This window comes from Rhinolophus ferrumequinum, chromosome 17 (assembly GCF_004115265.2).
Source record: "Rhinolophus ferrumequinum isolate MPI-CBG mRhiFer1 chromosome 17, mRhiFer1_v1.p, whole genome shotgun sequence".
Taxonomy (NCBI): Eukaryota; Metazoa; Chordata; class Mammalia; order Chiroptera; family Rhinolophidae; genus Rhinolophus; species Rhinolophus ferrumequinum.
In genome coordinates, this window is record NC_046300.1 from 17,531,744 (window position 1) to 17,546,304 (window position 14,561).

Genomic DNA, 14,561 nt, shown 5'->3' on the forward strand with positions numbered 1-14,561 from the left:
TGCCGGAACTAGTTGGGCTGCGCGTCTGTGTCTGTAGACCACAGTTCTCAGAACTGCAAATATTCTGTTCTTTTGATCTGACACTGCTACTGTTCCGCTTCTAGCACTCGGCACGTGGGGGCAGGGCGAGCTCTGGGAGGGTTGGGAGGGGGGAGCTAGTCTCAGTGCCTAAGGCTTCTGTTCTCTGCTGAGTGAGGGCTTAAACCACCGTTTTCAGCCTTCTTCCCTCAGTCTTTTCTCCGAGGTCTCTGCCGTGAGCGTTGGGTTCAGCCATGTTATATGCTGTCCCCTCAGCCCTGTGGGCCTCAAGTGGAGCCCTAGCAGTCCCAGGTCTTCCCTCTCCCACAGCTGCGGTAGTTTCAGGATGCAGTGAACTCAGAGCACCGATCTAGGTCTGCGTCCTGCGCCTGTGTGGCCCCACCTCACTTCTTCTTTCCCTTCCCCCTCCCCCCCACGCAATTTGCCCACCTTTAGATGATTTCAGTAGTGTGCCTCTTAGTCTTGCCTGTCTGCTGCACAGGGAGTTCTTTGTGGAGTTATAGTTGTTCGGTCTGTTGTAAATTCCAGGGGAGATTTCAGGAGGCTCACCTCATGCCGCCATTTTTATGACATCTTTAACTTGCTTTTTAAATTTCACATACTTGGGTAGCTTCCCTTTTTTATACATATGATAATCTTTTTTAATCTCTAAATCTGTTCTCTGTTAAAGGAGATTACATTAAGAGAATTGTCCTCACCATTCTTCTCTCTGAAATTTATGGAGTCCTTTTTCTCCATCCATTACCAACATTGTGTACCAACAGTCTCTTAAAAGTCTTACGATTTAATAAATGGAATACTATTTCACATTCTACTTAGCATTTTTTAGATTGTTAGAGATGTTAGGTATTTTTTCTTTATTCTTCTGTGGATTGCCAGTTTATACTCTTTGTGCATTTTCACTCACTGATTTCTAAGGCCTTTTCATGTAAGTATATTAATTCTGTTTATATATGTTGTAAATATTTTCTACTGTCTGTCAATTCTTAAAATATTGTTTAAGCTATTGTTTGTTATATATAAAACTTTTAAATTTTTATGCATTGAGACAGTGTTCTTTTTGTGATTTCTGTTGTATTTAAAATGACCTTGTCTATTTCAGAATTAGAAAAATATTCAGTTGTTTAAAACTTTTATATAAATTTTGTTTCTTAGGTTTAGATCTAACTAGATTTTATTTCTGTGTTAAATATAGCTATCTTAATTTGACTTACACCCGCAAAATTCAAAACAAGTTGACCCAATGGCATGTAGTGCATTGTTGTTCAGTCTTTCCCTGAAATGCCACCATTTTTATATAGTAAATTTTCATAAATAGATGAGTCAGTTTTTTCCTTAAATGCCTTTTCAGTTTCTTGGATCAGTTGGTCCTTTTCTGTAACAGAAAGGAGGTTTCTTTCTAATACTGCTCTACAAGAAGGATTTTTTTCCCCACAATGAAATGCAATGCCTATTTAAAAATATGTGAATCTGTCTATGAAGATGGCCTTTTTTTTCTCTTTCTATATTTTTTTAAGGTTCTTTAAGTCTGGTAACTTCATAACAGTGTTGGAAAATAGAGGGAATTTTTGACACCTTTGTTTTATCTCTGAGTTTAATGGGAGTACTTTAACAATGTTTGGTGTGGTTTTCTATGGATACTCTATATCAGGTTATGGGAACTTCCTTCTATTCATATTTTGATGAGGAATAGATGTAGAATCTTATCAAATATCCTTTTAATATCTTTTGAAATTATTCTTCTCATTTATCCATTGTACATTCTTGAACTAAATTCTACTTGGCCAGTGTATATTATGATACTATTAGATTCAGTTTGCAAATATTTTAGTTTACATTTTGGTATTTGTTTTAATAAGTCTTTTGTAGAATTTTTATATTTCCTGTTTTACATATTTTGTTATTACACTGTTCTTTTATTAGGGTTTGCTGACCTTAGAAGTTATCTAAAAACAATTCTAATATTTTAGATTCTATGTCTTTTCACAACTCTTTGAAGTGTTGCTGGTTATTTATATTTTCTCAAAATCAGTTTCATACAGATTTTAAGAATCTTTGACATAAGGTTGTATACTGTATTCACTTAATTAAAAAAAAAGTCTCTAGCACTGCGGTTATGTTATCACTTTTTCTTATTGTAATATTACATGTTCTGGTTTTTGGTATTTTTTTTAACACTTTCTAGAGGCATTGTCATGGCCCTTTTTTAAGCTTCACAATTTAGTTTTATTGGTTCCAATTGGGTTCTTTAATTTTTTTCTAATTTTGTTTCTATACTGAAGTTTCTTCATTTCTTTTTGACTTGCATTGGCTTACTTCTCTTCTTTCTTTTTTTCTAGTTTTTTGTGGTGTATCCTTAGATAATTTGTCCAGTTTTTGTCATTTACTATTAAAGGGTTGTAGGCTTTCCCTTTTTTTTTTTTTTTAATTGGGGAATATTGGGGAACAGTTTGTTTCTCCAGGTCCCATCAGCTCCAAGTCATTGTCCTTCAATCTAGTTGTGGAGGGCGCAGCTCAGCTCCAAGTCCAGTCACATTTTTCAGTCTTTAGTTGCAGGGGGTTCAGCCCACCATCCCATATGGGAATTGGGATTCCACCATCCCAACCTTGTTGTTGAGAGCTCGCCTTCTAACCAACTGAGCCATCTGACCGTATAGTCTTTCTTTTGACTTTACTATTGATAACATCCTAATGATTTAGATTTACCACAGTCTCTTTATATGTCTCAGTCATTTGTAATTCCCATTTCAACTTCCTCTTTGACTTACATAATGATACTGTTTGCATTTTCAGATCATTCTTTTGTTCTTGTCACCATTATTTTATAATTATATGACATTTTGATTAGACAGCTTAGTTGTATGTCTTTTTCGGTAAATGATTTGAATTTTATTGGTGTCCTAGTACATCGTAAATTTATATTAGTAGTCCCGTAGCATTTGTAAAATATGGAATTCATTTACAAAGTACAATAGAGTACTGCGTTTATCACTACATCTAGTTTTTGATATTTATATTATTCAAATTCTTATGGTCTCATTTTTAAAAAAGCTTCATTTGGCGAATTCTGATTCTAGTTTTTGTCAATTTCGTTTTCCTAACAGTTCTTGCTTTGTGTGCTTTATGTGTATGGTCAAAATTTTTGACTATTACCATGTTGAAATAGTTTTTTCCCCCAGTCTTTTCGGGTTTGTGTTCATTGTGCTTTCTTCTTAACTGTTTCTTATTTTCTGAGAAATTCCTTATTTTTTGTCAGTGTCAAGAATAAAATCTCTATTTTACTTCCCCTGCCTTTGAAAAAGTATACATTTTCTCATTCGTGTTATATTTTTCCCTTAACCATTAAATTAAATTGAACAACAACATTTTCATATTCACCAGTTGGTATTAACTATGTTTTTATTGCTTTCATTCCTGGCCAGTGTTTATTAATAAACTTCTTATTTTTTAATTGGTTCTGGATAATTTTTGTTTGGTTTTAGTGTGTTCTCAATTTTCATTTGTATTTGTCTTTGCATATTTCGAAATGGCTTTTTTTCACCCTTACACAACAACTGAAAAATTGGACTTTATTTCAGGTTCACAGTCCTTTTCTTCAGAATTGTTTCCATTTCCCTCAGAATTTTTTTTTAAGTTTTTAATGTTGTAATAAGATACCATTTGATCTTTGTATAGAAAAAAACAAAAACAAAATAGAAAGCTTTATAAAATAGTCTCTTTGTGTTAGAAATTTCCCATAGTAGGTCTAGGAGTAGATCAACTTTCTTGAGTGCTTTCCTTACACAATGGGTAAGGATTTCTGACTAAAATGAATTTTTCTTAAGTTTATGTTAAACGTCATGGATTGTTTATTTATTGTTTCTCTTTTCTTGGCCATGTTTTTTTCTTCTATTATTCTTGTTATACAGATTTTGGAACCTTCAATATCATTTATCATTTCTTAGATAATTTTTTGTCTCTTGTCATACTGCTGTATATGTTCTTAGGAAAAATTCCATTAAATTTCACTTACTTAACAGTACCTATTTTTCCATTCTTAGTCTTTAATTGTTTTCAGATTGCTCATTTTTTCATGAGCTTGCTCCATGTTATTGGTGTAGTATTCTATCATCTCACTGAAAATACACATCAGGTGTTTTTGTTTCATGTTATCTCCTGTTCTGTGTATTTTGTTTGTTTCCTAGGAGACTATCTTCTTAGATTGCTCTATTTGATTCCTAATTCTCTTTTTAATTTTAGAGAAGTTTTGTGTGTTTTTTTCAGTTTTCAATTCATATTAATAAATTAAAGTCTAAATTGTTGTGACTTAGTATTTTCTTGAATGCTTCATCTGCAATTGTGAAGGCCACTTTTTATTTTGCTTTGGTACAGCACTCCCTGAATATGGTTTAGCAGTACTTAGGTTAACTCTTTCCCTATCCCTGCCATTGTGTTGGATGTGGGTTAATCAGCAGTAGGGTCTAGGGGAGATGAGAGAGAGGAGGAGAATGGTAGGTGAGTGATGGTAGTATGTTGTGGCTAGGGAATCTCCTTAGGCTTTAACTTTATAGTAATGTTTGGGGAGTGAATTCTTTTGGGTATTCTAGGAGAACAGGTCCACAGAGCCCTTCCATGCTGAATGTAGCAGTTGAGTAGCACACAGGTCAGCACTCTCTTGCATTATTCTCTTGAACCGCTTCACGTCTATGGGTGGTTTCCCTCTGAAGAAGCTGAAGAAAGTGTTCTCTTTTGTTTTGGTTGAGTTAGCTGAGGCAGACACTGATGGGACACAGACATTCTCCTTCAATCGCTGTTGACAGACAGCCTTCAGCTGCGAGACTCTTCAGGTTTCTCAGCTACAGAGAGCTAGATGCCTTTCCCAAGGGCTTGCCCCTTCCCAGTATGTTCCATGTCCAGGAACTGATTGGTGTGGAAGTGTAAAGGTTTGGCCATCTTGGACCAATTTGTGACTTCTCTGAAAGGCCATTTTAGCTCCACCGCTCCGTTATGGTTTTGGGCAGAGATATCCTTGGGCCATATCAGACAGAGATCAATTTCTTCCTCTGCCCGCTCTTGCTTCCTTCTCATCCATTAAGAGGTGTTGAGAAGCACTTCTTAATGCCCTACATGCTAAGCTCCTTCTTCCTAGGTAACCCAACCTGTGCCATTAGATCAGAAGAAAAATAGAGATTTAAAGCATCAGATATGTATACTTAGGTTGCTATTTTATTCTTGTATTTATGTTGAACTTTTTAGTGTTTACTTCACTAAAGAGCATAAGAATTACTAGTAGAACTCAAAAGATTATATCTGTTGAACTTTACCTGAATTTTAGAGATCTATGGATCAGCCAAAATGAAAGTTCAGTTAGAAAATCACCATTTCAAAGTGCTTTCCCTATAGTGAGGTATGTATGTAGATTCACTCTGATTACCTACTTTGATTACATAGCAGTTACAGTTACTGTCTTCTACCAGCAGGAGTCATGCTACTTCAGCAAATATGACGGATACGTTCCTAGTCCATCTCAGTGCTTCCTTCCCAAAACATACACTGTCCTAACAGTTCTCTGCAGTTACACACTTAGCTTGTCTTCATTATATAATACTACAGTCACGCCTGTCCTTCTGAAACTATGTCATCATTACTATTGTTTTAATTTGGGAATACTTTTATACTTGTCTTAATTTGTTTCAAAATCTGATTTTATGATCTTTTCGTCCTGTGCTAATGTAACTAAATACTTGAGTGTAATGCAAATAGAAGAAGGGATTATGTGAAGTTTACATTATTTTTCAACTTTTTCTTAACATCTTTTTCAGCATACTCATGTACCCAGACTTATACCTTTAATAACAAGCAATTGCACATCAAAATCAGTTCCTGTGAGAAGGTAAGTTTTAGGGGAGAAGAAAATTGGTATAGTTTTAATATTGCATTATGGTTAATTTTTAGTTTGGTACAATAATCAGTTATTAATTTCTGTCCTGCTACAAATCTTAATAAAATTTATTATCTTATGTCATACAAGGGAAAATGAACGAAGCAGTTTTTATGACCCCCCCACATTTTTCAGTTTTATCATATTAAACTTTGGTATATTTGGGCTTCTGGTTTAACTTAACAGTTGAATTGAGGAAATGCTGGAGATACAGGACTAGAGGTGGAACATAGCTGATAGTCAGGTATAAGGGTACAGGTGATGTTGCCCAAGTAAAAACTATAGAAGAGAAGTAGGCTGAGATCAGCAACAACCAGGTGAGCACCTATTTAAAGACAGGTGGAGAAAAAATGTTAACAAGGAAGAAAAACAGGGCAGAACTGTGTTGTAAGATGCCTAGAAAGAAGAGAAGCTCAAGAATGAGGCAGTTGAAGAAGTTGAGAATTAGAGGGCTTAGGAGAAAATACACAAATACTTGATTAAAAATTGATATACACACACACAAACAGGTATATTTAAGGAAACAAATTGTAGAAATAGAAGATCTGTCACATCTTTCTTGGTCACTACTGTATATCTTCAATTTCTAGTGCACAGTAAGTATTTAATAAGTATTTCTTAAATTAAATGAAATTCGTTTAATTTTGTATTTGACAAGCATTTTAAGTTAAACTCCAGGGGAATTCTTAATGATCTTTTTGAACTATTTACCATAGGAATAGTTGGAGCCTTAAAGTAAGTTAAATATTCTACAGTTAAGATATCTAAAAACAGTGAGTCGTCTTTTGACATCTGTGGGAGATTGGTTCCAAAATCTGCAGATGCTCAAGTCCTTTATATAAAATGGAATAGTATTTGCATATAACCGATGTCCCTACACATCATTTCATTTGTGTGAATTCAGCATAGTGTTTGGTGCATGGCAAATTCAAATTTTGCTTTTTGGAATTTTCTGGGATTGTGTGTGAGTGTGTGTGTGTGTGTGTGTGTATGTGTGTGAATGTGAATATTTTCAAACCATGGTTGGTTGAATCCATGGATATGAAACCCCTGTGGATATGGAAGGCCAATTATACTGTAATTCAGGGGGCAAAGTGCAATATTATAGAAGAAAGTACTAATTAGCATTTAGTTATAAATTAATATAGCATAACATTTAGTTGTAATTAACTTCTATTTTTCAGGCGTTCATTTGAATTTTTAGATTTATTATTACAAGAGTGGCAGACTCATTCATTGGAAAGGTATGCAGTGACTCTCCTTCTCCCTCCTTCCTCCCCTCCCCACTGTTACTGGTTCTTTAGAAGTCAATGGTATTGGTTTTGCATTATTTCTCATTTTGCCTTCAAAGTTATTTGTACTAGTTTTCCCTTAAAGCTGTAGTGTGGTCCTCATCTTATTCGTTGTACTATAAATAGTGTGTTTTCTTTTCTTCTTTGTAGGGTGATTGAGGATCCCTTAGGTAGAATGAATCATATAAGATACTCCAGGTTAAATTGGGCAAAAACTTAAAAATGTATCTCTAGTCATGTGAGATAGGTTTAGTGAGGTGCAGTTAATCAAGTAATGAATGATTTAAGATAGAGAGATGGAAGGCACTGCCTTTCAGAGGAGAGAGATTTTAAAAAAAAAAAAAGAGGTCACAAATTTTCTCCACATCAGGTGTCATTGGTTAGGTAATATACTGGGCGGTGTTTAATGTAGCTCTGAGATGAACAAGAGGAAAATGTGGGCAGCTGGTTGGTCACTGGCTTTTTGCATGTCTGTATTTCTCATTGGTTTCAAGTTTGAAGTTTGGGATATATCTGTGTTTATGTTGAATATGTTGCTGATTTTCCATTTTAATGGAAATCATTAAATTTGTTCATAGCCCCCTTTTTTAAAAGTAGAATTTGTTGTTTAATACAGGCATGATACAATTTCCAGTTTTCTTTAAGTTCGTTTGTGGCATCTATTATTAGTCAGATTATAACTGATGATACTACTAGCAAATCATTTTCTACATTGGTGTGTTAATAAACTCACAGAAGTTTATTTTTTATTCACTAAAAGTTTTAAATTTGGTTATTATATATTTGTACATTTTCTGGATTTCATATAAAAATAATTATTTTCAGGTTTATAATGTTTGACTTGCAAGAAGGAAATTATAAGTGAATGAAATGTAGGAGATGGATTATTAGAAAATCTTCCAATCTTAGATTTATTATTGTACAGTAATTAATCTTTTTACCTCTTCTGCCCCTTTGTGATTGATGTGTAAATACATAGGCAGTAAGTATCATTTGTGGTGAAATACATAGTTTTACACATGAATCTAAAGATATTTTATTTTATAGACATGCAGCTGTCTTGGTTGAAACTATTAAAAAGGGAATTCATGATGCTGATGCTGAGGCCAGAGTGGAGGCAAGAAAGTAAGTCTGTAATACACTTTTGTGACAGTTTAAACGCACTTTGGTCTTTTCATTGAAAGGCATTATGTTGGGAGAATGAAAATACCAGAAGTCTCCCAAGTATTGTACTTGATTAGCTCTTTAGTAAAATTGAGATTCATTTTTCTCCATTAAATCTACACTATATATCTAATAGTTTTCTTCACATTGTCATTTGTATAATCATCAGTATTCCTTCTATTCCATCATGACATTCACTTTCATTGAGAATAAATATAACTATCATTTGTTGAGTATGTGTTATGTACACGATACTGTGTGAGGCAGTTGGTATTCATTATTTTCTAATACAGAGGATGCCAATAAAATGTATACGCATTTTAAGAAAGGAAAAACTATTGAAATTGTAATTCTGAATATATACGGTTAACAAAAGATGAATACAAGTCACATTTGACTTCTGCAATTACAAGTGGTGCTCAGAGTGGTTACCATCAGCGTCCAGAAACTTCTGATTATGGCGAAGTACTGCTTGAGCAATGGTGACCAAAGTGTCCACTTGTATACATTTTTTTGGCATCCCCGGTATATAAAATGATCCTGCAAAAGCAACATCTCCTTAGATTGACAACTTAAGGTAGGAGATTTGGGGGTGTCCCAAGGCCACATGAATCATAAAGGATCACAGCCATGTTTTGAACTGAGATCTGCTTTCTCAATAGCATGCCATCGTTCCACCCAAACTTATTAAATTTAGAAAGCCTTCACTTGATATATAATGGATGTATTAAAACCTACATGCTCATCTTCATTCTTGAATGTACACACTTTACTTTAATGTCTAATCATGTAAAGCTATTACATTGTGCTTTTTTCCTTTTTTGTTGTTTGTTCATTTGTTTTACAGGACATATATGGGTCTTAGAAACCATTTTCCTGGTGAAGCTGAAACATTGTATAATTCCCTTGAGCCACCTTATCAGAAGAGTCTTCAAACTTACTTAAAGAGTTCTGGCAGTGTAGCTTCTCTTCCACAATCAGACAGGTCTTCGTCCAGCTCACAAGAAAGTCTCAAGTAAGGTCATATATGTGATAATTACTGGTTTCTTACTCTACCCATTTCCCTAGAGTTTCTTAAGTTTGATCGTTGAATATCTGCTTGCTTGCACTTAAAGCCTTGAAAGAATGATTTGAATGTACTTATTTTCTCTGGTCTGTTGTCTCAAGGGTTGAATTACATGCTGGTGTAATTTCTTCTCTTTGAGTCAAGAGTTTTTGTGATTCAGATTTTGTTTCTATATATTCACATCTGTGAAAAAGGTTGGGAAGCACTGATTTATATTCATTTTTTTAATACTCCCCAAATAGTTTATACAGTAAGTAGCCCATTTGTAGATCATTATGATGGAGGAATTGTTATGGAGATTCCACAGTCATCTTCAGTACTCTGAGGCAGTAAAAACTCCACTGCTTTCCTCACCTCCTGCACAGCTTCAGATTTCAGCAAATCCCTTAAGGGGCAATATTATCTTGTATCTGACTCATTTATCTGTAACTCCGTTCTCATCATTATGTTGGCTACCTCCAACCCTACTGGCTTGGCAGCCTTCACCCTATTATCAATGAGATGGCTAACATCTCAGATGCCTTCCTGGCTCCCTAGCAGTGGCCACCGTATCTGCAGATTTCCCCAGGGAAGAGCAGCTCACAGAATGTGAGCTTTACCTCTTTGTAATTTCTGTCGTTTTGGGACTTTGATCTCACAAAGATTACTGGTTGCCTTGGCAGCTCTCTGATGCAGAACTAGGACCAGGGTGAGGCAAATAAGGCACCTAGGGCGCAAGATTCAAGGAAGCACTCACAGGGTTTTGTGAGTACTGTACTAAAGTTCAGTGACGTGTAAGTTTTCAAAATAAAAGCATCTGATTTCAAAAAGTTGTTATTGTGGAAATAATTACCTATCTAAACGTTTTTAAATCTGTAATAAGTCCTTCACTTCCAATGAGCTTGTTTGCTTTTTCCCCTTTACTTTTATTTACTATGCTCAGACTTTAAAGTACATATGAAGCACCTGAAGATCTTGTTAAAATGCAGAATCTGTTTCAGTATATCTGGGATGGGTTCTGAGATTTTGCATGTTTTTTACATGCTCCTGTGTGATGTCAGTGCTTTTTGTCCATGGATCATACTTTGAGTAGCAAGGATTTAAACAAGATATTTTATCTTACTATAGTATAACACATTTAAACATAAACAATTTCAAATTCTATGAACCTTGAAGTGGTCTGCTTCAGTCTAATAAGGTTCCAATTTTAGGGGACAGCTATAAAAATAATGCAATACTGGGTTTAACTACAAATTTACTATTTTTTTTTAATTTATTGGGATGACAATAGTTAGTAAAATTACATAGATTTCAGGTGTACAATTCTGTATTACATCATCTATAAATCCCATTGTGTGTTCACCACCCAGAGTCAGTTCTTCTTCCATCACCATATTTGATCCTCCTTACCCTCATCTCCCACCCCTCACCCCCCTTACCCTCTGGTAACCACTAAACTATTGTCTGTGTCTATGAGTTTTTGTTTCTCATTTGTTTGTCTTGTTCTTTTGTTGTTTTGGTTTATATACCACATATCAGTAAAATCATATGGTTCTCTGCTTTTTCTGTCTGACTACTTCACTTAGCATTATACTCTCAAGATCCATCCGTGTTGTCACAAATGTTACAAATTTACTATTTGATAATAATAATCTAAAGAATATTTTTCATTAGCCTGATTTTAACCTAAGGTTTTTGCTTCTCTCTTTCCACCACCTTTACAATTTATAGATATGCTTTCAAGATCTCCCTTATTTACGTGGATATGTTCTTTTTTTTTTTTTTAACTTTTATTTATTTAAGTGTGTTTTTCCAGGACCCATCAACTCCAGGTCAAGTAGTTGTTTCAATCTAGTTGTGGAGGGCACAGCTCACAGTGGCCCATGTGGGGATCGAACCGGCAACCTTGTTAAGAGCACCGCGCTCTTAACCAACTGAGCTCTCCGGCCGTCCCTACTTGATATATTCTTTATGTATGGGCTGCAGAGTACTGTTGTAATTAAAGATAAATAATGTCTTTGAGATGATTAGAGCTGCTTCCCTGTCTAATCACACATGTTATCCTTAGCAGTAGTTCTCAGCCTTGTTTCTGTGGCCCCACACTGAATAGCACTGCTGTAAATAGTGTGATACATATATGGTAACTGCATGGGTTGCCAAGGGCCACAACCATTATGACTTAGGTAAGACAGGCTTTGGTTACACTGAATTCCCTGTGTGCTGGTAATAACACTACCTCTCTCTAAGTAAAATACCTTGGAATACAAGTGTTGGAGAGTGCTATTATTCAGTCCTCTATGGTGAGCCCTGCAATGTGTGCTGAGGGCCAGAGTGAACAACAGCAAACTGGTCCCTTTCTCTGTCGAGTTTGTACTCTTTATTAATTTCATTTTTGCTTCACAGCTAGTTGAGATACCACTAATATGTAACACCAACTGTTGTAAAGTGATTTGTAAAAGGAAATTTAAAATTAGAAGTACTTCTCAACTCTGTAGAAAACTCAGTTGTTATTTCCGTAATTGTTATCAGAGGAGTAATAAATTACATCTTCTTACTAAAAGTATCTCCTTTTACCTTGCAGTCGCCCTTTTTCTTCCAAATGGTCTACCGCAAACCCGTCAACTGTAGCTGGAAGAGGTAAGTTGCCTTTTTAATAAAAAGTCATAGCATTTTATTTAGTAAATAAAGTAAAAGCAACTTTATCAAAGAAGTAACAGTTACTATGTAAAATAATTTTCTCGCTGTGGGTCACATCAGAACAATTTAAAATATTGCATTTAGCTTTTTAAAACTGTTTTATATGCTTTTAAAGCTTTTAAAATGTAGCTTTTAAACTGTTTTAAACATTTAAACTCTTGATTGACCCACAGTGAGAATATTATTTTATAAAATCTAATACCACACATATACAACTGTACCTGTATTTGTACACCATTTATACAATGTAGTCTATACAATCTTATGCATACAATATATACATATAGTATGTAGTTTATTGTATACATGTATATATCATAATATGAAGTTCAATGAAGCACTATTTACCCTTACTTATGATGTACTGTTTTCTATTTTGCTTAATTTCTTTAAAATGCTTGTCATGACTCACTCAATTGATTTCACAGCCTATTAATGGGTCACAGCTAAAAACTAAAGACCAGAAATTTAATGGCTGAATTTACAATGCCTAAGGGTAGCGGAACCTGCATTTTTTTCTAAATAACCCTGCTCCCATACTAGTCCTCTTTGCTTTTTTCTGATAGTAAACAAATCTCACTGTTGCCATCTGTTTATCTCGTACAGTGCTTCATTTTCGTGAGTCAATCATGAATATCTGTATCTACAAAACAATCGTATAAATTTTACAAAGTATAGTTATTTTTCCCCTTTTTATAGAAGAGAAAATGAGGCAGAGAAATATTGAGAAAATTGTCCAAGAAGATTTAGTTGTAACAAGATTGAAACTGAGGCATTCCGACTTTAAAATACTATAAACTCCTTTCAAGTGCCCATTTAGCCACTGCTTCTTTTTTGACTATTTGTCATCATGGTTTAGCTCGTGGTGGCTTCAAGTTCATATAATTTTTACACTTAATATAAATAATATAGGTTACCTTTGCTTTGTTTTTCCATAGTATCAGTGGGCAGCAGCAAACCCAGTTCCCTTCCCGGAAGCCTGCAGCGTTCACGAAGTGACATTGATGTGAATGCTGCTGCGGGTGCCAAAGCTCATCACGCTGCCGGGCAGTCTGTGCGAAGTGGGCGCTTAGGTGCAGGCGCCCTGAATCCAGGTTCCTATGCATCACTAGGTAAGGCAGCGAGTCATGGGAAAACGACCAGTGTTTTCCCTGGCCTCAGGGAGGTCAGAGTGAAGGTCATACCTGAATCATCTTTATTTTATTCTTGTCAGTTAAACGTAGTCCATACGTTTTAATATGACTCTGTACTTGAGACATAGTTCTGAGATATGTAAGCTGCCATGTTCCCACTTTTCCCTTTTGTCATCCTCCTAATCATGTTGATCAAAAGAACAATTCTTGATTCCATAATTTGCCTATAGCATTTTCACAGCTCTGCACTATTGCCATACCCGGCCTCTGGTTACTAAGGAAGTTTAGGGAGGCCATTGGTTTTGTATCCAGCTTCTTTGTTCTTTCTCCTACTTTTGTTCCCTTACCAAGAAGTTAAAGCCTTTTGGGGATCTGGGGAAATTGCAAAACTTAAGCATAATCAAAACTGAAAACTTATTTCCCAAAGCTATTCAGAGTTTGTTTATTATGTCCATCAGTTTTAAAGTTTTAGGTTGGTTATCCAAATTGCTTATCCCTCTTTTGTGCTTCATTTTTCTTTCTCTTCAGTAGTACTGGTAGAATACTAGGCAGACAGATGATTGGAACACAATAGGGAGTGCAGAGATTTTAGTATGAATGTCATACATGATAAAGTTGGCATAGCTGCATTCAATGAGGAAAGTATAAATTATTCAGTAAATGGTGTTTAGACACATGGCTTACAGTTTGGTACAAAATTAAGTTAGAACCGTGTTTCACACCATATAAAAATGTATTCTAGATGACTAAAATGTTGAACAAAAACATAATGCAACTTGATGAAAAAAAACATGGTTGTTGAGTATTCATCTAATCCCAGGTTGGAGAAGGAATTGCTAAACATAAGGGCCAAAAACCCATGAGGGAAGAGTTCCTCAGATTTAAATCTTAAGTGTGAAAATATGAAGCTAAGTGTCTAAAACTAAAAAGGGAAAAAGTTTTTGCCATGCACTACACAGGAAAAGCTGAAATGTATGAGGAACAGATGAGCTTATTTTTATAGAAAAATATTCTACATATATCAAGAAAAGCATACATCAGCATTGCCCCAAAACAACAGAATAAATGTTGAACCTCAGTTGTAATCAAACAAATGCAAATTGATAGACTTGTAAATATAACAAGAAAGTTAAAGTTAGTGTCTACCATCGATAAAGAGTGGTTAAAACGTGCTAATGTGAATTGATCATGGAGTACTTTTTCTGAGTGGCAATTTCGCTTTTAAGTGTTCAGAATTTTGATCTAGTAATCCAATATTTATAGATAGTTAT

General features: G+C 35.0%; 1 protein-coding gene across 50 annotated transcripts in view; it reads left to right on the forward strand.

The window, feature by feature from the left end:
• The window catches only part of CLASP2 (cytoplasmic linker associated protein 2), a 149,482-nt gene that overhangs the window by 72,934 nt on the left and 61,987 nt on the right, over window positions 1-14,561 (forward strand). For all 50 annotated transcript variants that reach the window (XM_033132433.1, XM_033132448.1, XM_033132450.1 and 47 more), the window contains 6 exons: window positions 5,841-5,911; window positions 7,144-7,203; window positions 8,299-8,376; window positions 9,263-9,430; window positions 12,042-12,097; window positions 13,096-13,269. In XM_033132433.1, coding sequence (XP_032988324.1) covers window positions 5,841-5,911; window positions 7,144-7,203; window positions 8,299-8,376; window positions 9,263-9,430; window positions 12,042-12,097; window positions 13,096-13,269 — 607 coding nt within the window. The remainder of the gene's footprint in view (window positions 1-5,840; window positions 5,912-7,143; window positions 7,204-8,298; window positions 8,377-9,262; window positions 9,431-12,041; window positions 12,098-13,095; window positions 13,270-14,561) is intronic.